Source organism: Ctenopharyngodon idella, chromosome 24, assembly GCF_019924925.1.
Source record: "Ctenopharyngodon idella isolate HZGC_01 chromosome 24, HZGC01, whole genome shotgun sequence".
In the NCBI taxonomy this organism is placed as follows: domain Eukaryota; kingdom Metazoa; phylum Chordata; class Actinopteri; order Cypriniformes; family Xenocyprididae; genus Ctenopharyngodon; species Ctenopharyngodon idella.
In genome coordinates this window covers 11,565,975-11,590,682 of record NC_067243.1, presented here as the reverse complement: position 1 = coordinate 11,590,682, position 24,708 = coordinate 11,565,975, and the positions used below count along the sequence as shown (strand labels likewise).

Here is a 24,708-nt window from a genome sequence, read left to right as displayed (position 1 = left end):
CATTCAAACACTACAGGTGTGAGAGAGGACCATCTAGAACACATCAATTCACTAGAATAAATCAAACATTCAAACACTACAGGTGTGAGAGAGGACCATCTAGAACACATCGATTCACTGGAATGAATCAAACATTCAAACACTACAGGTGAGAGAGAGGACCATCTAGAACACATCGATTCACTAGAATAAATCAAACATTCAAACACTACAGGTGTGAGAGAGGACCATCTAGAACACATCAATTCACTAGAATAAATCAAACATTCAAACACTACAGGTGTGAGAGAGGACCATCTAGAACACATCGATTCACTGGAATGAATCAAACATTCAAACACTACAGGTGAGAGAGAGGACCATCTAGAACACATCGATTCACTAGAATGAATCAAACATTCCAGCACTACAGGTGAGAGAGAGGACCATCTAGAACACATCGATTCACTAGAATGAATCAAACATTCAAACACTACAGGTGAGAGAGAGGACCATATAGAACACATCGATTCACTAGAATGAATCAAACGAGGACCATCTAGAACACATCGATTCACTAGAATGAATCAAACATTCCAACACTACAGGTGTGACAGAGGTCCATCTAGAACAAACCACCAATTCACTAGAATGAATAAATCTTTCCTGTGCTACAAATGAGAAAGTAGACTTTTAGGATAAACCAATTCACTAGAATGAATCAAAAGCGCCTTTTCCACCATGGAGCCAAACTGTTCTTGTTGCCTAACCCTTCCAGCAGGTACAGATATGGTTTCATTTCCACTATGGAGCTGATAACAGAGCTACAAAGCTACATACAGAATGAGAGAGAGGACCATTTAAAACAACTGATTCTCTAATCTGAATCAAAATTTCTAACACTAAATGAAAGAGAGGACAGTTTAGGACAAATCAATTTGTCAAAACAAGCAAACTACACTGCTGATTGGTAGAATAGTAACTAGTCTTGGAAAATGTACTAAGTTTTGTAACTGCTGATGCAATTCCCTCGTCTTTGAATTCCTCATGGGGAGAAAAAAAAAAAAAAAAACACGCCCTAGTCGGCATCCATCAATGTTCCAAATCTTTTTTGTTGTTGTATGGATGTACTAAGATGTAACGAGCATTCAAGCCTTGCGAAAACCAACACATTCCCAGGACGACCCTGGCAGAAGCTCAGATGGAGTAGCTCGCCCGAGGAGTCCCAGAAGCCTCCTCGGTCGGCCTTCTTTTCATTGGGGCTCTGTCTTTGATACTGCGGCGATTATGAAGGCTCTGCCCCATCATCGCTCTGTTCTATTTCTAGGACAGTGACAGTGGAGGGGAGCCAGATTCTCCAGGGTTCTTCTCATCTATCTTTAACTGCCATACAGTAAATAAATAAAAGGGTCTGAGGGGCTCCTGTTTTGTTTCAGAGCAAAGAAATGATGGCAGATGGGAACGAGGCCTGCGGGCGATGGAAAACGTTGCCATGTTCTCCCTCTTAAGCCCTGCAAATGGAGATAGAAAAGAAGCTGATCTGAATGCAACATTTTTCTTGTTTCGTACAAATGTACATCTGGCTTTAAGGAGCTTTCCGCAGTGATGTATACAGCAGGACATGTCTAGTTTAATGCATAGATTCTTGGCAGCATGCTACCAATGTTGGCGAGCTGACCGGTACGTCTGGGTAGATAAATCCCTCCAGTTTATATTCTATTGAATAAAACATCTTATTTGGGGGTGCAGACTTTTCTGCATGGTTTATGCATTTATTTGGCTACTGTGACATATTCATTGATTTTAAAATAGTCAGTCAGTCAGTCAGTCTTTAATAGGCTGTTAAATATACAGTAGATGGCCATTTAACTGCATTAAGGTGGCTGCCAAAACAATATGAATGCCTTATAAATAAATAAAAACAAAAAGTATTAAATAAACTTTTCAAATAACATATGTAAAATCGAGAAATGTATCAGGATAGAGGACTACATCAACACTCTGAGCAGTGCCGCTCCTCCCTCCTCTGGTTCATGCTGCCATGGCTGAGAGCCAGTCGGGAGTGATATACTTTGTTTCACTGGTGTGCACTAATCGCCCTTCGGCGCTACACAGGTAATGGTGCACAAAGGAATGGAAAAACCCCTGTGACGGACGTTTGGGATGGTGGATGTGGGAAAAGGGGAAGAGAGTGCACCAGGCACTAGGAAGTTGAAGGGAAAGTGGCAGGGTGATAGAGGCCCGGATACACTGAAGGCGACCGAATCAGATAAGGTGGAGGTTCTCGGGTCTGAAAGCGGTTGGTTAGCCACAGAGGAGATGGGAGAGAGTCGTGGTGTGAGTGTCAGAGTTTAATATGCTGCCTGTCAGGCCCCGCCCCTGTTCTGGCAGCTCCAGTTCACTGGCTGACACATGGAGGCCGGTTCTCGGAGCGCAGGTGCCTGCTCTCATGCGGCGGGGGGTCATGGGAGGTAGAGGTAGACACCGCAGAAAAATGGACAGTGACAAATGACAGTGCAGCTCAGGCCATCACTGGCAACTCCAATCAACTGTGGAGAGAGTGAGAACCCGACTATGTGTGTAAGAGGGCCAAGCGGCAGGTAGAGATGGCAGTGGATTGAATGATGTGTGAGTTATCGATCTTGATTTTTAAGTAGTCTGGCACAATTAGTCCCATGATACACTCATCAAAGTCAGCACGTAAAGTCAAAACAAGCCACCACTGATATAAAATGGAGTAAGTATTGGTACCCAGGTGCAGGCCACATAGCATTGTTATTTAGTCCAATGGAGTCTACTAAACTAATAGTTTTAATTACTAATTATACAGAGTAAAAATCTCAGAAAGTCTTTAGGGACAAAGTAGTAGAGAGAAAATTGGGTGTATTTCACACAAGTTTAGTTCAGTGTGCTGTGTTTCATTTTGTTTCCTTTGTTTTTCATTGATTTAGTTGCTGCATCTGTTGTTCATTTCATTGATTAGTTTGCCTGGTTATTTAAGCCCTGTGTTTCTTTTTGTTCTTGTCGGATATTGTTTGGTTGCTCTGTTAGAGTTTTTTATACTGAGTATTTTGTTATTTTGAAGCGCATCACACAATGGAAAACATTGCCTTTGCTTTATAATTACATAATGCTAATATCATTATGCTGTCCTGGTTCAAAGTTAAGCATCACCTAAAGCTTCCTGGACAAAGAATGAGATTGTATTTAGATACAAGGCCACTGCTAAGAGGGGGAAAAAGGAATTTTATTCCATTCGCCCTTTTGGCAGGGAATCTATCGTTGAAGGACGACAAGCAGCGGATGCTTAATAGAATCATTTGTTCTCTTGTCTTGTTCTTTTTGTTTTAAAAGCCTCTTTTTCCTCTCTTCTTCTTCCGATGTTATATCACCAGATGAATCTCTGCATTCCCTAAAGGGAAGGTGCTGAACTCTGAAATAGCACAGCCAGTTTCGTTACATCAGATAAAAATGGACACGCGTAAAATATGAATGTGGTCCCAAGCCCACCAAGAATCACAAACAAATGGATGAGACCTGTAGTCTTTGTAGTCTCCACTGTGCAACCATAAATCAAATGGTTTTCATGTGCTTGCACAAGTAGGTTTATAGAGAAAGGAAGGAAGGGGGAAGGAAGGGGGGAAAGCGAATGCAGATAAAAAGTAAGTTACTAGGATATGAAAGGAAAAAAGTAGTGAAAGTGGCTGGAAGACAGAAAAAAATGGAAGGAAGGAAGGAAGGAAAACAAAGAAAGAAGAAACAGTAAAGAAAGTAGGAAGTAGTTGGCAAAAAATGAGGGAAAAAAAATCAGGAAGTAAAAAAAAATGAAGGAAATGAACAAAGGAAAAAATGAATGAAGCAGACAAAAAATGTAGAAAGACAGAAAATAAGTTCTAAGTAGGAAGTAAGAAAAAAAGAAAGAAGGTAGTAAAGTATGGGGGAGGATAAAAGGAAGGAAGGAAGGAAGGAAGGATAACAAAGAAGAAGAGAAAGTAGGAAGTAGCTAGCAAAAAAATGAGAAGAAAAATGAAGGAAATAAACAAAAGAAAGAAAAAAAGAATGAATGAAGCAGACAGAAAAATGTAGGAAGACAGAAAGTAGGGGGGTGTGGAGGGAGGAAGGAAGGAAGGAAAGAAGGAAGGAAGGAAGGAAGAAAGAAAGAAAGAAAGGAAGGGGAAAAAGTAATCAGGAAGGAAAGAGTTTAGAAGACAAAAAACTAGAAGAGAGAAGGAAAGAAAAAGATTGTATGAAAAAAGAAATAATGAAAGAATGGAGGAAGGAAAAAATAAAGGAAGAGAGAGAAAAAAAATGAAAGGTGAAGGAAGGAAGGAAAAGATAGAAAAAATAGAAGAGGAGGGGTAGGGAAAGGTAGAAAAAAGGAAGGGAAAAAAAGAGTAGGAAGACAGATAAAACTTGCAAAGGGGAAGAGAAAAAAAGACGTTGGAAGGCAAAAAAGTAGGGAAGAACAAACGAAGAACCTAAAGAAAGACATTTGTTTGACGGTGCGACAATAAAATGGGTCATTTCCAGCTACAAAGGCGGAAACATTAAAAAAAAATGCTTTATATGGGAGATTTCACAGTAAAGCAAACTCAGCACACTACACCTGCTGAGGTCAGAATCAAATCACTTTTGTGAAGCAGCGAGGCCAGAACTGAGGAAAGTGTGTGTGTGTGCGTGTATGTGTATGTGTATGTGTGTATGCGTGTGTATGTGTGTGAGAGAGATTGGGTGGCTGTAGCCACTGCAGGTTGGCCATCTATAATCGATCACCGATTACCACCCTTGTCAATGAGAACAAATGAGGTCGCACATGGGTCCTCTTTCCTCATCTCCTCTTCATTATGCTGTTCAAAAAGATCGGTAATTATAACCCGAAACCCGAACACAGAAATAAATCAAGCATGTTATGTGTTAGATGTTAAAATACAGAATGAACAATGTGCAACTGGTGGAGTTTATTTAGGGTCCTGCTAGAACGAACTCTCATTACATGCATTGGAGCAGTATATAGATGAGGAAACTAGAAAACATCCTAGGGAGGGTCTACTGGATGACATGATTTCTATGGGTTAATCTCAGCAACAATTAAAGCTTGAGATGAAGGTACTTGGCTTGTTTTGTATCTCAGTGCTGCTAGCATAAATGCTAACATGCTTTAAAAGGGACCAAACAACTAACTATTTCTCACCAATGTAGCATAGAACCCATGACTATCTATCTATCTATCTATCTATCTATCTATCTATCTATCTATCTCTAGCTACAGCATAATAGCTCTCATTATTGCTATACAACAATTAAGCATCTCAAAGATGAACTTCCAAATCGTTCATTACAAGAGATAATAATCCATGGCTCATGAATTCATGCCTTAGACTTGTAAAAGAGGTCTTTTGGGGTTAAGTTAATCATTCTTTACTATGAAGTGGAACGACAACCATTTCAAACACTTTTAATTGACTGGCACGCCATGGAAGTCTTCAAGGAAAAAAACATCACCAAAGAGTTAAGCGACAAAAACAATCAGATATAGGTAAATCACAGGAAGTGTGATGTGCTATTGATGTTTTCAGATCGCTTAGTCTTTATTGAGTAAATTGCTTTGAGTCAAATTAAAAAGACTGCCACGAGTAACCTGAAGCAAAGCATTTGAGCTCCATATCTGCAGAAATGAAGTCGGGGAGTGGAGAACTACTACGGCTGTCTATTTTATTGAACCAGAAGGATGAATGCAGTCATTGGAGCTACAGATCTCTCATACACACACACACACACATATTGTACACACATATTCTCTCTCAGATGTAAGGACTTTAAAGAGAGAGAAAAAAGCTTTTTCCATTTGTGTGAGAGCCCTGCTGTCAGATTTAAGATGGTAATAATGGGATCTCACTGCGAGCCCTCAGAGAAAGTTTAACTCAGACGTAAGATGCGGGCTGGAATAAGAATCAGGAGACGGGGTGCTTTAAACACCCTGCGGTCCTGCTATAGAGAGCTAGTGAAGCCAGGTAGTGCTTGCAGATGAACAAAGACTGGACCAAGATCTCTCCAGATATGTCTCTCTTTCGGTCTCCAGCAGGAAGCATTTGAGGACACAACATAGAAATGGATGTACCACCAAAAACATCGAAAATGGAGACAAAAAGTGCTATCTGCCTGAACAGCTTGATCTACAAGTACTTCAGAGAAATACTAATGTTTTTTAAAGGACTTTGTGTATCCCCTGGACCAAATCTTTCTCTCACACCGGGAGTAGATTAAGATTATTTACGCCTCAGTTCATATGAACAACTCTCATTCATCGCACTGGATGAGAACCAAAGGAATAATGTAAAGTCTCAATACCAGAGCACAAACAGCTTTTTCCACCGCTCTCAAGCCGAGACAGTCGGACAGAAAGGACTACTGTTTGATTTTGAATAAAGGAATAATAAAATCGCTGAATAGGGTGACAGTAGGCCACATTTTATCCCCAGGCGCTTATGGCTTTGAGGTCAGACTTGAGGGCCAAAGTAGGCACAAGGCCAAGAAATGAAGTCTGATACTATAGCAGCATTTAGCAGAATGCGGGAACTGTGGTAAAACAAAATTTCAAAAAGGGAAACATTTCCATATGATAAATACATATATAAAAATACAGTATGTCTATTAGCAGAATAGCACTCATTGTTATGACAATTAAAGGGATAGTTCACCAAAAAATGAAAATTATCCCATGATTTACTCACCCTCAAGCTATCGTAGATGTATATAACTATTAACTTTCAGATGAGCACAATCGGAGATATATTTAAAAATATCCTGGATCTACCAAGCTTTACAATGGTAGTGAACGTTTTGAAGCCCCAAATAAATGCATCCATCCATCATATATCAGTTCCAGGGGGTTAATAATGGCCTTCTGAAGCAAAGCAATGGGTTTTTGTAAGACAAATGTGTACGGTCATCTGCCGGAAGCTAGTTATTATACTTAATAAAGTTTTAAATATGGATATTTTTTTAACAAAATCCCATCGCTTCGCTTTAGAAGGCCTTTATTAACCCCCTGGTGCTGTATGGATCATATGATGTTATGATGGATGGATGCATTTTGGAGGGGAGCTTCAAAAAACGCCCCCCATTCACTACCATTATAAAGCCTGGAAGAGCCAGGATATTTTTAAATATATCTCTGATTGTGTTCGTCTGAAAGAAGATAGTCATATACACCTAGGATGGCTTGAGGGAGAGTAAATCATGGGATAATTTTCATTTTTGGGTGAACTATCCCTTTAAGCAACTAAAGGATATAAAGAAAGTTCTAGATGCAATTATGCAGCTAATATTCACAAGTTCCCAATAATAATCCATGGTTCATTGTAAAAGAGGCTTTGTACTAGAGCATATGGATGTTCTTTCTTTCTTTCTAGAGTCTTAGTAATGGGGTACAAGCAAACCAAAGCACAACAATCATCTTCCTGTTATTTGCTGAAGACCCAAACAGCCGGAACAAGTCGGATCAAGCCGGAACCGGCAGCCGGACTTCTTCCAGCGCCATCCAGAGCTCTCCTCCCTCCTCCATTCTCTTGCCTAATTCCACATCCGTTTACGTTATCGGCTTAATCTCCAATTAATTAGCTTTGTTAAAAAAAGGATTGAGAGTTCTCGCTTTCTGTCAACAAGAGTGGGGGGTAACAGACGGTAGAGGGTGGGAGGGTATAAAGGGATTGGTAGAGAGAAGAGACAAGGGTAGCAGTTGTAAAACACGGTAGAAAGAGAGGAGGGGGAAAAAAGAATTTCCCCGTGGGAACCAAAGTGCAACGGAGAAAGTCAATGAACATGGCATTGTGCCAAGGCAAGACACAGTCAGCCAACACGGCACGCATTCATTTAGAGCTCTGTCTGCGCCGTAGAAGGGACTTATGGGTACTCTGACACCGTTACCAACAGACAGAGCCAATGATTAGATTCCAGTTGATGTTGAATGAAGAATATAACATGGCAAGAGGCTCCCGGGACTGAATGCATCACATTAATTATCCCTTTGAAACATGAGCATTTGTGTTGGTTGTAGTGTAATTGGTGTTGCACGGTTCCACGCGAGCCTACATGTCACATGTAATGTTCATTGCGAAGCCATTTTATGATGTCTGGATGACTCATATTCATAATGACTAAGGTGTCAAGGGGGAATATTTGAAATTTCTGGTTTTCATGTCAGAGCTGGGATACAAAATAGGGTTGTTTCCCGATGCTTTGGCTAAAAAAAGCAGCCAAAATGTATCATGGGTAGCCAAACCGACCACGGTTTGGAGGATTCTGAGAGGAGAGAGGAAAACAACAACCCTGCCAAACCCATTGGAGAATCAGGAAAGCATGACTGAGCCTAGCTTCCCGCCATCCCAGCACGTAACCAAGGCGACGGCTAACTACAGCGTCCGCTAACTGCTTGCCAGCAACGCATAGGCTTTGGACCTCGGACAAACACAAGGGTCTATCCAGCACAGTGACATATGAATCGTATTTAGTGAACGAAAGCGTGGCTGAAACTCAATCAGGCTCATTATTCCTTGAAATCGGTAAACACGACAACCATTTTGACTCAGTTTAATGAACAACTAAAGATGTACATACACGTTCGAACTCCCACAAATAAACATTTGCAAAATCCAGCGTGATATTGCCTAGCTAAACATGTTTCAAATATAAAATATCCAGAGACCAAGAAGCTCAACTCAAGAGTTTGATTAAGAACAAACTGCTAAAATAGAAAGCATAATAATTAGCATATCATTTTTCTTCTTCCTACGAACCACAGTTGTTGGTATAAAAAAATGTGTCAGTTGATGTCACACTTATTCACTAATAACGCAACATGCCAAGTTTCCCGCTGAATAGTTTACACTGGCTTACCTTTCATGCCAAACTTTGAGCGTCTGCCATATTTGTTGATTAGCACAAACATAACGACAAGGAGAACGCAGGCAAAGCCAGCCAAGCCAACTGCAATCGACACCTAGAGAAGCAGGAGACACAACATTTAATTTATTTGAAGAACCAAAATATGAAATGAGAGCCAGATTTCAACACAGTCAGGTTAGCATTTAGCTTAGCTTTAGCAGGTAATAAGAGATACAGGATTTTTGGAACATAATACTAGCATACTGCACAGTATAATCTGTTTACTGCCTACTAATTGTGTAATACTACTCAATATTGAAGGATTAGCATGCTACATTGTTGTCACATGTTGTCTCATAATGCTGCATGTTTAATTCACACAGACTTTTTAATCAAAGTTTGTGCAAAAAAATGTCTTAACTTGTAACAGTCTGAACAAAATAATGGGTATCATCAACTGAAACCATACATGCACAAAAATCACATAATCTGGTTGGCCTTATAATCATGTGAAGATGAAATTGTGAAGGAAAGCCCTTATATGGAGACAGATTGGGCATGTTTTATGCAAATTACTAACCTTGGGCACACGGTTGCTCATTTATTAGAATACTCCAAATTCATTAACATTAGAACAAGGTTAAGAACAAATTCATGTGTTGTGGAAATTTTTCATGAGAAGTTCTCCTGTGCGTACAAATAAATAATCTACGCTATTATTAGTGAATGAGGCCCATTGAGTCTAGCAAGAGACATAAAAACTGTAGATATTAACTTGCTTACGTCTCATTAATCACACTGGAATGAAAGGTCAAGTCAAGCACAATGCATTGTGGGAAACGGTATGCTCAGTTGCACATTTTGGCAAACATAGCAGGTCATCTGGGTATTCTACATGTAGGCATTGAGAAAATTTGCATGTTGTTTACATTCTACACACTGTAGAAATAGTGCTGTTAGCATGCTAGCATGCTATGACATTAGCTTCATTCTCAAAACATGTCTTTAGCACGCTTGATTCTCAAAACATTTGTCAATATTATATAACTTTGCCTATAAGTATGTTTTAAAAGCTTTTTTATGAGAAAACTACAGTGCAGGAATGACATAACTAGCAACTTGAAATGTGTCAAATAAATATTATCTCGAGTGTCTCGCACAGGGGAAAAAATAGCAATTTTATAGCAAACCTACGAAGCGTGTCTCGACTTGTTTATTTGATTTATATTGATGTTGATGCTGTAATCATGAGAGGTTTATATAATTGGAGTCATAAGTTGCATATGGCAGCAGTAGCTTTGATAAATTGCATGAAAAGGGAAGGGCAAAGCATATAAAAGAGAAAAAAATGATGACAATAATAATTCATGTTAGGTATTGTAGGAGAGTGATAGCGGTTATAGCCAAGATACACTTCCTTTTGGGAAATACAAAGCGTACAACTTAATATAATGTCTAAATGCTCCAGATAAACACAAAATAAAGACAATAACCAATAAATCATAGCAGTCAAACTGCTGGAATAAAGCTATCTGAAGCAAAAAGCTTTCCCCCGTAATTAGGATCTCCAAACAATCAAGGGCCACGCTTACTCTTTGTGCCGGCGCCCGAGTCCCTATTAAAATCTTCAGATGAGAAAATAATCTGTATCCAGTCAATTACAGCACAAAGATGAACGAAAGTACTTTCTTAAGAAGCTGTAAAACACAAGCCACAAGGGAACTGGCAGATAGGAGGTACAATGTGAGAAGGAAAATGAATGAAAAGAAAAATGGTTTAGAATGGGGTTTGTTTTCGACACCTTTACCATGTGTTCTTGGGAAACCTCATTATACTTCATATAGGTGCTTTCGATCTCAGGAGAGAAAACAACACTCACGCCAAATGTGTCCTCTTCAGGCCGATGCGTCATGGTTGGAATAGCGGTCGGAGTAGGACTCACTAGGAAACAAACAAGAGTGTCGTAGTGTGCAGAGAAAAACATGATATTTTTGAAACTTCTGAAAAAAATAAATAAGACCATATGGACATATAGAACTGTGACACCGACAGATATTTTGAGGTAACTGACTTAAAACATGTCCAAAGACTTTTATGTTAAAAGTCTTATGTTAAAGGCACAATATGTAGGATTTTTGGATTCAAATATCCAAAAACCACTAGAACAGAGTTTTATATTTTGTTGACTTATGTACTTACATTATCCCAGATGTTTCCAAGAATGTTTAAATCCAGAGAAATAAGTCATTTTTACACCTATCAATGACATCGTACCCGTGTTATCCTCAATTTACGTTTTTATTTTGTAAACCATGGAAACACCAAAGATGCTTTAAAATATTATGTTTTATTAGACAGGTGAGCAACTGTTTGGATACATTCATCGACAGAAAACTAATCATTGGTGAAAAACTACATAGTGTGCCTTTAAAACTTTGTTAAATTATGTTAATTTTATGTTAAAATGTATATGGGTGTAAAATATATCTATTTTTACCATCCAAACTGACATTTGACAACAGATAAAGTGTCAAAATGCTCTTTATCGTTATTTTTAAACAGTATATGTACAGTTTGTAACAGTATTTCTAGATGTGGTTGAAGTGCCCAAATACATTTTGGAGCTACGTATATTTCCATGAAATTAGCAATGATTTAATTTCCCCTCCATTTTGTCATTTTCAATTAATTTCCAGACATTGGCCCTGTCCCAAATGGCACACTTCAAAGCACTTTCGGTCTAGTGGACTTACAATGGTTGCCACTTGCGTGTGTCCGTTAAGTCCACAAAACCGTAGGGTGTCCCATTTGTCAATTTTAGGTCTCAGAAGGCTGCTTGCAAGCGCCCCCTTTGCGGTCGATATGTGCCCTCATTGCGCACTTTTGTCGAGCCTGCACTGGTGCGAGCTCCGCAGCAGAAATCTAAAGCGGCATTACGTCACGAAAGTGCGGATTCGTAGGAAGACCGTGTTTAGGGTGCCATTTGGGATAGGCCATTATAGAACTAACTTGAATGGTACCATAACTTGATTGGTTTTGTCAATGTAGCCTTTAAAACGTGATGGATGCATTGTACTGTATGTTCACTCTGAGTAACTATTTTAATGGTGCATTCAAATCATGTCAGAAAAATCGTATTTACAAGTTTAATGCTGTTGAAGTTACAAAGTCACTCCAAAGGGAGTTATTCTCTTTATCAGTAAGCAAGCACTGTTTTTGAACTCCCTGAAACGCCTTGAGTCTTCTTCCGGGAATGTACACGTCACAACATTCCTCATTTAAATAATTCCCATCCAAGGCATATGCAAAAAAATTAAAAAGGGGGTGAGGAGTGGGGGGGGGGGGGGGGGGCTGGTTGAGTTGCATTAGTAGTGATTTTGGCACGCTCTAAGCGGTTGACCAATCCCAACACACTAGTCCAGCCGACCAATCAGAGCACATTGCATTTTTCGGAAGTAGGGGCTTCTATGTTGCACATACAAAATCCCAAAATATTGTACAATTATGATTACAGCTCTTTCATTAACTGAAAATAAACATATACTTAAAAATGTACACAATGCCCATTCTTAATTCAACATTTTGTAGATCATTTTGAAAATCTTGTTGAATTTTATCAAAGACTAGAATAACACAAGACGCGTCACTCATATTATTATGAATGGGAGAAAGTGCAATGCGCAATATGGCGGAATAAGTCCCGCCTTCTAAATAAGAGCCAATCGCTGATTGGTAAAGTTATCGCATCACAGCAGCGGCCGTTAGAAGCTCCAGTTCCTATAGAAACAGTCAGACACGCGCCTCCGAAATGAGACACAAGAGACGCGCATTTAGGACATGCGCATTAGCTTGATCCCGCCTGAAAATACAATTTTTTTGTGATGATTTGAGCGTTTAGAAACAAAATTTATGAGACAGTTGTTGTCAGATTTCATTGGTGATTTCAAATATGATATTTAATCGAAAGCTTGGAAAACAGCCTTGGAGAATTTGGTGTTTCCCCATTCAAAGAGATAGGAGCTGCACTTGCATGCCCAAGAGGTGTTTCAAAGATAGCCGCCAAGTGAAATGACTTGTCTTAAAGGGACTTTGATTTTATGTAGTAAAGGTACATCGCCACCTTACTCCAACCAAAGTGATTTGAACGTGCCTGATATCATAATTACAACTTCCCAACTCATAAATACAAACTTCCCAGGAGGACTTGAATGCACCATAAGACAGGGGTTTCAAATCCTGCTCCTGGACGGCCACTGTCCCGCAGAGTTTAGCTCCAACACCTGTCTAGAAGATTCTAGTGTCTGAAGACCTTGATTTTCTGGTTCAGGTGTGTTGAATTAGGTCTGGAGCTAGACTCTGCTGGATGGTGGTCCTCCAGGAACAGGACTACACAACCCTATTTTTAAGAGAACTGTTGGGCATTATTTACTAAAGATGTCTTGGGGTAAATACTGTTTGATTAGACCCGTTTTCTTGCAAGGTTATTACCATTTCGACAGGGAGTCTGCTCCTAGATTAATCTGCCACTATTATTCATGTAGTATTGAACAAAAGCCTTAGGCTGTTCATATATTTTTGTTTTTTTTACCTCGACGGAGGACCCGTGAGGACAGCCTGATGCTTCACACTGCAGCCATCTAACTTCATTCAGAGCTCTGACAGTAACAATCTGTCATACGCACCGTTTCCAGGCATAAACTTTATTAAATATGGTAAATTAGGGTGGTATCAGTATAAGAAATGTTCTTGTGAAGGTGAGTGACTGTCCTCTGGACACTGACCTTGCTCCACATTAAATACATTTCTTGTGGAAAAGGATCTGATTTTTTACCCATACTGACAGATATCGGTCACTATATGCCAAAAATACAAAACGGGTCTAATAACAGCATGCCCAACTATGGCGGCCAGCCATTTGAGAATAAGGCCAAGGTAATTGTTTGGAGGGTATTTGTTTGTTCAGTGCACAGACTAAATTGCTTCTTTCTAAATCATTCTTTGTTTTATGATAAACAAAACAAATGAATAAGTTACAAAAATGCATGCAGCAGACAATTAAAGGGAGAAACTCACCATATTCGGGGTAGTCTACAGAGAAAGGGAGAAAAAAGAAGAAAAAAAAAACCCACACATATATAATTACCAGATATGAATATGTCGAGATCAGCTCTAAGGACTCATGTAAACACATTTTAAAATGATCAGCATTCATCCTTCAGTGCATTTCTTGTGCAATTATGGTAATGTTCAAATGTGAGCCTTTTAGAATATAATATGAGACAATAATTGCAATATTTATCATGCAATGAAACATTATATTTATGTGGAATAATGAATGAGGGTTTCATATAATCTGCATGCATATTCATATTTTGAGTGCATATATACACATTAACAGTGCAGCGAGGTTCAAAATTCATGAGACCACTAGTGTAAATATATTTCACGCCCTTTTCTGATGTAATAAAATCAATCATAATTAATGAATATACAATACCGTTCAAAACTTTGAGGTCAGGTAAACTTTTTTTAATGTATTTGAAAAAAAGCTTGCCTAGATTGTATTTGGGTCAATGATGTGACGGGTCATTTTTTTTTTTGTCCAAAGGCCTTAATAATAATAATAAAAAACAAGGATATGACATCCAAAGTATGTAAGGTACTACAACTAGATCTCTTTTATTAAATCCAAAAGGTTTTAATTAAAATTTTCTACATATAAAGGTATTTTAAAGATTTTGAAGTGTCAAATGGTCATTTGGTTTAACCGTACAAAGGCCAATACAGCCAGTTCATTTGTGATGAAAATATCTTAAAATGAAATAAATGTATATATATATTTTTTATTATTACTCTGGCATGATTTTATAACATCATATATCAACATAGTGCAAAATGGTATTAAAATTATGTGTAGAAGTCGTTGCTTTATTATGAGAAAGAATGTCCGGAAAATGAATTTCATTGATGTCATTCGGAGTAACCAATATAAAGGGAACACTTTGGATCAAGTCATGCGGTCAATATCATGTGACAGGATGTGACATCATTCAGACACCTGCAAAGGACCACATGCTCGTGAAGCAAAGTAACTAACTCTTTAACTATTTGAAAAATTCATGTTTTTACTTGCTCATTCGCATGTCCCGAAACATCAGGTCATTTGGTACAACCGCTATAAAACATGGAAAATGTTGTAATATTTTTAAAACCTTGTACTAAATTATAAAATGTTTTATTGTCCTTTTGTTAGCTAGCTAGCAAGCTAACTAGCTAGCTAGATATCAGCCTGTTAGCATTGTTTGAAAATATCGTCATTCGGTATAACCAAAAGTGTAATTTGGTAAAACCGAAATTTTGGTTAAACCGAATGACTTTTTTGTTGACAAATAGTCTATCTTGTAAAAAATGACAAAAGCAGTGTTAATTGATTATAAAAACCACATAATCTCATTGTTAACACTTAATAAAACTTCAAAATGAATTATATCTCCTAACTAATATTGTGAAATATTATTGACATTAATTTAAAATAGCTGTTTTTTTAAATATATTTGAGGAAAAAAAAAAAAAAAAAAAATTATATATATATACCGAAAGACAACTGGTATATGGTCTTTTGGATGAATGTTTGGCGTTACGACCTTCTCTGTTTGCCATTAATCTATTTTAAAAAGTAACGTATTCCTGTGACGGCAAACCTAAATTTTCAGCAGCACTTACTCCAGGCTTCAGTGTCACATGACCCTTCATAAATCAGTCTCATATGCTGCATATGCTTATATGGTGCTTTAGAAACATTTCTTATTGCTAAATCAGTGCTGATACTGTATGTCACAAATGTGAGTTTTGATCAGTTTAAATGCGTCCTTTCTGTAGTATAAAAAAAATTACTTGATAAAAATCTTTAAAAAATTGTTTCTATTAAAATTATATTAAAATAGTTATTTCCAGCTTTGAATGAAGATTAGATGAGGATAGATAGATAGACAGGTAGGTAGGTAGGTAGGTAGGTAGATAGACAGACAGACAGACAGACAGACAGACAGACAGACAGATAGATAGATAGATAGATAGATAGATAGATAGATAGATACTGTACATACATACATCTACATATACATACCTATTTAAGCATACTGAACCTAGGTTTCCAGGACTCTTATGCCTGCTGTAGCATCACGCCAAGAAATGTGAACTTTTCAAGTGAGGGTCTGTATCTATATTAATCTATAAACCTGGTGGATTCTCACCTCGGGTGTTAATATGTTATTCAGACGGGGCTTTTAAACGTCATCCAGTCTGCTCTGTTTCTCAACATGGCGTCTGCAACCTAACAGCTCTAATCATAGAAACCCTCATCATGTGCTCTTTAAAGGACACACCAGTACCAGAGAATTTGACTATTTTTGCACAGGTGAAAGATGAACGTTTAATGTAAAATTTGCTGGTATGATAAAAGAGGTCTTGATATGTATTTGACAGTTAATTAATTAAATAAATAGCAAAATTGGTATATTACTCATTGGAGAAAAAGAAAGACTTGAAATGTGCAATTTAATTGAGTATAAGTAAGCCACATACCAAAAGGTGGTTGGAGGAAGTGGGCATACACAGTTTTGACAGCCACGCCCAGGAAGTTGCTGGCCTCCAGTGTGTAATTGCCATTGTTGTGATGTGTTGGGTTTTTGAACATGAGGCATCCCTCCAGGTTATCCTGATAGACCTCCATCTCTGGATGAACATATGCGGTTGGCTTGATCTCCTCGCCCTTATAGTACCACCGCAGGGTGGGCAGGGGGTGCGCACGCACCGTGAAGATCATGCATGTGTCGTGCCACTTCTGCGGCTCCTCAAACTTAATGATGACAGGAGGGACTGCAGGAGAGAAACAAAACACTTTTTATACAGAAAGGATTAAGCATTTTGTGCCACCGTCCAACATAAATCCATAGACCAATGAGCAGGGCTAATCATAAACCACGTTTATGCATGTGTGGGACTTTGGCCGCTGTGGCACAGGTGGTCTGTACGGGTATTTGTTTGATCCACTATTCTGCTTCTTGGACAGAAGATCCCATGTTAACTGCCAAGCATTTGGGCAAGCGGACATTTCATGGAATGGAGGGGCCGAGCCAAAAGTGGGAAACAACTGCAGTCCATAAATGTTTCCATTATCTTTTCCACCCACCATGTGTTAGTTAGAAAGTAACTGTCAGCAATTATGATGCTGTAAATATGTCAAACATCCGTATTAAACATTCATTAGTGATCAAATCAGTGGTTAATTCACTCAAATGATGAATACAGCTATTCAAGAATTTCTTCTATATAAGTTATTAGTATAATAAGGAAAATATATAAAATATAAAAATAATACAGTACCGTTGAAAGTTTGAGGTATGCATAATTTTTTTTTAAAGAAATTAATACTTATAGTAAGCAAGGATTTCATTCAAGTGATATTTATAATGTTACCAAAGATTTCTAATTCAAATACTGTGAATGTAGTTTGAATCCTGAAATAAAATTTTCACGGATTCTACAAAAATATTCAGCAGCACAACCATTTTCAACATTGATAATCAGCATATTAGAATGATTTCTGAAGGATCATGTGACACTGAAAACTGGAAAAATGATGCTAAAAATTCAGCTTTGCCATCACATGAATTGAAATTAAAATTAAATTGAAAAAATATATATTTTAAATTCTAATAATATTTCAAAATATCACAGGTTTTGCTGTATTTTCATCCTTGCATAAGTGACTTCTCTCAAAAACATTTTAAAATCTTACAAACCCCAAAGTTTTGAACAGTATTGTACTTATACAACTTTTAATCAATTGACATCCCTTAATTTCTGTGACTTTTCTCCAGTCTCAAGAGGCCGGAGACAAATAGAGAGAGAGAGAGAGAGAGAGAGAGAGAGAGAGAGAGACTGGCTTACTCTTATTTCCACAGAATTTGCCGCTCTAAGCAAATCTCATGCGGTCAATAGATATTGAGTGTGGGAAGAATCATCTTACATTGTTGTTGGCCAACACCGTTCAGCATAAATGTAAATACAGATCCAACACGGCGACCTCACATTACGTTGTTATTGTAGCTGTGTTCATATAAGGAAGCCTATAATTGCCACACTTCATTCCAAGTGGGCGAAAACAGCTGTCGTTTGATAGTGTGATGTTGTAGTGTGTTTGCTTACTGTGATTTTTTATTTTTCCATTTATTTTAATTAATGTAAATGGTGGAATTAATATTTAAATAGCTATTTAATGTGATTGTGACACAATTTATATCAGTTATATCAAATAGTTTTAATAAGTACGCACAATAGACAAGCACATTCAAAATGGTCTTCATTAAGCACCTTAGCATATACTGAAGACAGCACACTTTTAGTCAACTAAATTTTTATTACTGGATGTCAAAATGTGATAGGCAGAGCCGAGTCTTTATATATGATCCTTGTTTGAGGTGGATTATGTCTTTGTTCTTGGCTTTTTCTTTGTCTTTTTGGATTTGTTTGGTTATTGTTTCTCAGGGGTAGGATTTATATGTTTGATTAGAGGCAGAGTTTCTTTTTGCCAATTTTCATGCGTTGCTTATTGCCTCAGGATTGTTTTTTCTTTCATTTTATTTTTCATTTGGGACATAATTTTTTGCACTCCTACCCCTATATGGGAAAAATAAACTTTTTTTTCTTGCTGCAAAAAATGCAATGTGTGTTGATTTTTTCCAAGTGTAATATAAAGCAAAAACACATTTTAAAGGGTTAGTTCACCGAAAAATGAAAATTCTGTCATTTATTACTCACCCTCACGTCGTTCCACACCCGTAAGACCTTCGTTCATCTTCAGAACACAAATTAAGATATTTTTGATAAAATCCGATGGCTCAGTGAGGCCTTCATTGCCAGCAAGATAATTAACTCTTTCAGAAGCCCAGAAAGCTACTGAAGACATATTTAAAACTACAGTGGAAGCGACAAGAATACTTTTTGTGCGCCAAAAAAACCCCAAAATAACGACTATATTCAACAATATCTAGTGATGGGCGATTTCAAAACACTGCTTCATGAAGCTTCGAAGCTTTACGAATCTTTTGTTTTGAATCAGTGGTTCGGAGCATGTATCAAACTGCCAAAGTCACGCCGCCCCCCAGTGGTGAAACATTGAAATTTTGAAACGCTTATGATGTAACAAAGCCTTGTTTACTGAAATCACGTGACTTTGGCAGTTTGAAACGCTCCAAACCACTGATTCGAAACAAAAGATTCGAAAAGCTTCGTGAAACAGTGTTTATTGTCGAATATAGTCGTTATTTTGTTTTTTAGAATGAAGGCCTCACTAAGCCATTGGATTTTATCAAAAATAGCTTAATTTGTGTTCCGAAGATGAACAAAAGTCTTACGGGTGTAGAACGACATGAGGGTGAGTAATTAATGACAGAATTTTCATTTTTGGGTGAACTAAACCTTTAAGTGAACAAAAACTGGAAGGTTTCCAAGTTTCTGATTCCTAAGACCATGGCATACCCTTGCCATCACACAAACACAGAAAATACACCACCTAACTCTGCCACAAAGCAATCACATGTAGCCTACTACACACTGAAACATGATAACATTGATAAATCTCTCTAATATTTCACTTACAGCCTTTTTTCGTGTGAAAAGTCCAGATGAAAAACAGCCCTCGCTTTCATAGATCAATAAACAACACAAATGACTTTCCTACAACACATTGGGTTGTGTAGAACCTGAGATTCTTGTTTTTTGTAGGAGTAGGACTGTTTCTGGTGAACCAATTTCATTAGCCTCACTGTGATTTTTTCCCCCGCTGGTAATTTATAGAATTTGATTTGACAAAGCAGTCACTAAGCAATATTTAAGAAGAGTGAACTAACATCACCAAACAGAAACTATAAAAAACAATTAAACCTAATCTCATGAGAAAATGTAACTATTTTATGAGGTGGCCATTTGGTCTCTGTCGTTGGTCAGTCAATCAGATAGCCCCGCCCCAAACACATGCCATTGGCTAAGCCAGTTGCTATGCAGTGCTGGTCGAAATGCTTAAACAAACAGCAATGTTTTGAAATCGCCACAGTGTTTACACTTTTCAGCAACATCAACCGACACAATGACTTACTCAGAGTTGCCTACATATTAAGCTGGAATAATAGTATCTTAATAACAAATAAATTACACACTTCACCTTTACCTTGTTGCAGCATTGATTCTGCATTTCCCAGAGCCATTTCAATCAATAATACTCACTACTTCAAAATGAAAAAAAAAAAAAAAGAAAGAAAGTGATTTGGTGATCTTTCCTCCCTAAATGCCTACCTTTAAAATAAAAGGCAATACAAATTAAGAGTTGGTAGCCGTGAGCTACAGTAGCAATTGACGGTATCAAGCTAAAGAGGCAGACACAGCCAGGTTTAGTGAGCTACTCAGAGGCAGTGAGGTATAATTGGTACGTTAGGCTGAATGTAAAGGCATTCGAGAGGTAGAGAGCAAGAAAAGAGGCACTTACACTGCACTGAAAGCTGTATTGAGGCATTAGTCATCCCAACTATATTCTCTGCAATGCAGGTCAGCATGAAGCTGTTATCGTCTCGGCTGACGTTGACCAGAGTTAAGTTGATGGAGTGGACATTTGGTGGATATTGATTGGACTGCAAGAGAGGAAGACACAATAGCTTCTGAAAACACAACCAAGCTTGCACAGATTCAACAAATGGTTTATGGTCTAACTAGTCATTGTAAGGCTCAAGTGGGTGATTTAATAGATCTTAGTTGTGGTAGATGCCATATTTTATTTGAAACTAATAAAACCAGGCTGTTAGGGATAAGAAATACAGTCCATTTATGGTTGTACTGCCCATCCAGCAGAGAGAAAAAAAAACAGCTTAAGCTCAATTTACTAGTGTAAAGTGGTTTAAGCTGGTTTAGTTGGCCTCCAAACTGTTTTTTTAGTTGTATTAGACATGTTTTTTTCATCTACTAAATTAAATATGCCATCTATCCTGATGAAATGTTTATTTCTAGTCAGAAAGCTACAAGCAAAAGCCCGCCTTACTTGGTGTGTGTTAATTGAGTGCAGTCCACCAACAGTCCAATCCACTTCCGGTACGGGCACCCCTGAACCATTACAGGTGATTGTGACCCTGTCACCTTCTATCACCGTCAGGTTACTGTGACTTACGCTGATTTCCGGCAAATCTTGACAAGCAAGGTTGGAAATAGACAAGCAGTCATTGGTATGAAACATAATAGAAGGTATTTTATTTTATTTTTAAAAAAATGTATTTAAGTTAATCTAAATAAGTGAAATAGCTGAGCTCTATTGACAGCATTTGTGGCAAGAATGTCATTAATGTAAGAACAAAAAAATAATTTTGACTCATCCCTTCTTTTAAAAACAATAATAATATTTCAGTTTACAGGCTTTTAAGTTCAAGGCATTAAATGATAGGTTATACTTTACACACACAACATCAGGAAGCAATTTTACCACACTAGATTCATGCTTACGATTATAATTGTTTAAGTTTCAAAGCTATATTTTTCAGCAAACTTTTTCTACTTCAAAAATTAGGAAGAACAAAAATTCTGTGGTAATCGACATTGCCATATATGCTGTTGAAGAATTTAAAGGGATTACCAAAAATGACAATTCTGTGATCCTTTACTCACCCTCAATTTGATTCAAACCTGAATGACTATCTTCTGCAGAACATAAAATAAGATATTTTGAACAATTTTTGTCCATTCAATGATGGTCAATAGGGTCTAAAACAACATTTGACCAGAAAAGAAGTCATGCAGGTTAGGATGACATGAAGGTGAGTAAATAATGACGAAATTGGGTGAAATATCCCTTTCAACCTTTGAACCCAAACCATTCTTTTCTCAACAACCACAATTTACAAAAAGTGTCCCATACCACACTGAGAGATGTTCATGAGCTGTAGAGGGATCTTGGAGACTCCGTTGTTGCAGAACAGCTGCTGGTTATGGAGTCCGGCCTCGCCTCGCTGCTGCCACAGCTGGATCCAACGGATACCGCAGCTGCAGTTAAACACCACTCCTTCCAGTTTCCTGCCACAACACAATATAGTTCTTAGTGAGGACTCACACATATGCACACCATGCCAAGTAAGTCCATTCAGAGAACCAGGAGCAAACTAGGTGAAGGACACCGTTATTCAAAACATCAACTTTTCCAGCACCCATCAGTCAACCACTGCCCGGAGAGCTGCTGGCGTTGTTCCATTTTGCAGCCAGAACGAGTTCTGTGCCCAGGGCTTTGTGTACGAATGCTTTCTGGACTGCAGCCCTTTCCTGGCCACGTCTGTCCAGCTATTCGGCGTGCCAAATCCACCACTGGTGCCCAGGGCGATCAGAGTCCCCGCAAATGAAGTCAAACAAAACATGAGCTCCTGGATTAAGGCAAAAACTAAGCCGCAAGATGTGATATAATGTGGCATAATATTTTGGTACAGTCTAAAATTAATTCTTGCAAAATCTAAGTAAAAATGGTCAAGTAAATAAATTGGTCAATTTAAAGCTGGTAACTTTAATTGCGGCAATGGCAATATATAATGCAACAAACTGTCAGTGATATCTATTTACAACATGTTTTTGAAGCGTTGATCATTGTAGTCAATCATAGACATATCTGTTGAGCGCATGAACACAATGGCCAATCAGAGGTGTTTACGAATCCACTCAACAGTGCTCAAAGCGTCACATTTTTAAAATTTCAGTACTGACTTGGTACCGAAGTCAGTACTTTTGACAACACTAACAGCTTTTACCTCAATCTTAAATCATAAGTTTATCTAAAGTCAGTTTAAGCCACCAAAATCAAAATATGACAAACAAAATCACAATGTGTGTTCATGTTTTTGTCCAAGATAGGGAAACAAAGATGGACTTATCTTGCATATACCTGTGCTGTTTGTCACATTAAAAATCTGTCACACTTAAAATATATTCAAGGTTCACATTTTATTCATACTTTAATAAAACTGAACCCGTAACACTAGCTTTGCTAGAGCCATGCATGTAAAAACTGTAAAAATGCATGTAAAATAAGTTTCATGGTCAAAAGAAACATTTAAATATGTAAAAAATAAATATTATTTTGCCTGTAATTTTTCTTAATTCAGTCCCTATTAGCAAGAAGTTGGACCTTCTGTGTGAGTAAAACATGTTAGGCTTTCTAAAAGGATCTTCTCGGTGCTCAGTAACATATGGGATTATAATTGCATACATTTAACTGGACAGACGGAAGAGTGTGAGGTCAAACCCACATAAAACCGCCATTAGATAGCACCTCCACCCACAACAACTACATCACTTGGCCCAATGAAGGGCTTCCTTTCGGAACCATCTCATTGCCAATGACTCCAACACCTACTCCCAGAGCAGCTATATCACTGCGAACAACAACCATCTCTAGCCCTCTCAGTATCGCATTTCACGCTCTTTCAAACAACCTTTGAGCGCAGCCACCCCCACTCCTGCACCAAAAACAGACATCATCTACATCAACCTCCTCCAAATGTCTAAATGTCAACTCTGACATATCTCCCCGCGATCATGAAGGCTCCACTGAGAGTTTAGAGGGTCTTCAACTTCCTGGAAATGGTGAGTCAGGGGTGCCAATTCAGTACTTGAAACTATCCTCTTCCCTGCTTGTATCTTCTCCTTCACTCCTTCACTTCTCCTCCAGTGGTTCGCAACCTTTTTCACTTCAAGGTCCTCATTTGACATTATTCAAAGACCCTCATTTCTATGCTGCTATGTACCTCTGGTAATAAAAAATAAAAAAAGTATATATATATAAACTTGGATATATAATAAAAGATAGAATGTATATTTTAAACAAACAAATAAAAACATGGGAAACAGATAAAGCAGATGGAATGTTTTTTTAATAAAAAATAATACTGGGAGATAAACTAGGAGTTAAATGCATAAAATAAAATAAAATAAAATAAAATAAAATAAAATAAAATAAAATAAAATAAAATAAAATAAAATAAAATAAAATAAAATAAAATAAAATAAAATAAAATAAAATAAAATAAAATAGGTGATGGATCTAGAAAAAAAAAAATACACCATTTAATAAATCTCACAACACTATATTGTAATTTCGGCTTTGATTAATTGTGTAGCCCCAAAACTGTGTAATCCATGTTCAAATGCTCTCAAAAAGAATATAATGAAATAATAAAATGTCATTTTTTCAAGCTTTAATATATAACATTAACTGTTAGAATAATCCTTAATTACACTTTTTGTCAGATTACAGGCTAATTTGCCTCTGCAGTCCCCAATTTTAATGATTTAGGAAATTGTATGACAACTGCTTTTATACTTTTATCTACCATAGTTACTGAGAGCAAAGAACAGGGTGTAATCGCCTTTGTTCCGTTTTACGCTCACTCCTCGCTTAAAGGGCTTCCAGCCGGCAGGATCCTGCAGCGTTGCGGAAGGCTCTGGATCTGATCTCAGTGGGAGTCTCTCCCCTTTAAGAGTACGAAATATTAAACCCGCAGGATATGTCTCACCTGGCCTGAAGCCTGGCGGAGCACGACGGCCTAAACCTTTGCACGCTCATTCATTCATCAATTGGTGCGAGCGAGATAACCTTTCTCATTTGCAAGATAGGGCAGGAGATAGAGGCATATGAGCTGAATCCCATGCATATGAAATAGGTCGAACTGTAAGCGCTGGGAAACGGTATTGTTGCTTATTTGCAAAAATGAGGGGGACATTTTTCTCGTGAATCTTTTAACAATTTTGTCTGCATGTTCTGCA

General features: G+C 37.8%; 1 protein-coding gene across 3 annotated transcripts in view; it reads right to left on the bottom strand.

The window, feature by feature from the left end:
* Nucleotides 1–24,708, bottom strand: part of ntrk3a (neurotrophic tyrosine kinase, receptor, type 3a) — a 221,842-nt gene that overhangs the window by 91,223 nt on the left and 105,911 nt on the right. For all 3 annotated transcript variants that reach the window (XR_007928346.1, XM_051884524.1, XM_051884523.1), the window contains exons 5-11: nucleotides 21,821–21,975; nucleotides 20,954–21,096; nucleotides 20,408–20,549; nucleotides 16,447–16,740; nucleotides 13,936–13,950; nucleotides 10,742–10,803; nucleotides 8,875–8,977 (exon numbers count right to left, since the gene is read on the bottom strand). Coding sequence is in view for 2 of the 3 variants with exons in the window: in XM_051884524.1 (XP_051740484.1) it covers nucleotides 8,875–8,977; nucleotides 10,742–10,803; nucleotides 13,936–13,950; nucleotides 16,447–16,740; nucleotides 20,408–20,549; nucleotides 20,954–21,096; nucleotides 21,821–21,975 (914 nt within the window). In the remaining variant the exon portion in view is untranslated. The remainder of the gene's footprint in view (nucleotides 1–8,874; nucleotides 8,978–10,741; nucleotides 10,804–13,935; nucleotides 13,951–16,446; nucleotides 16,741–20,407; nucleotides 20,550–20,953; nucleotides 21,097–21,820; nucleotides 21,976–24,708) is intronic.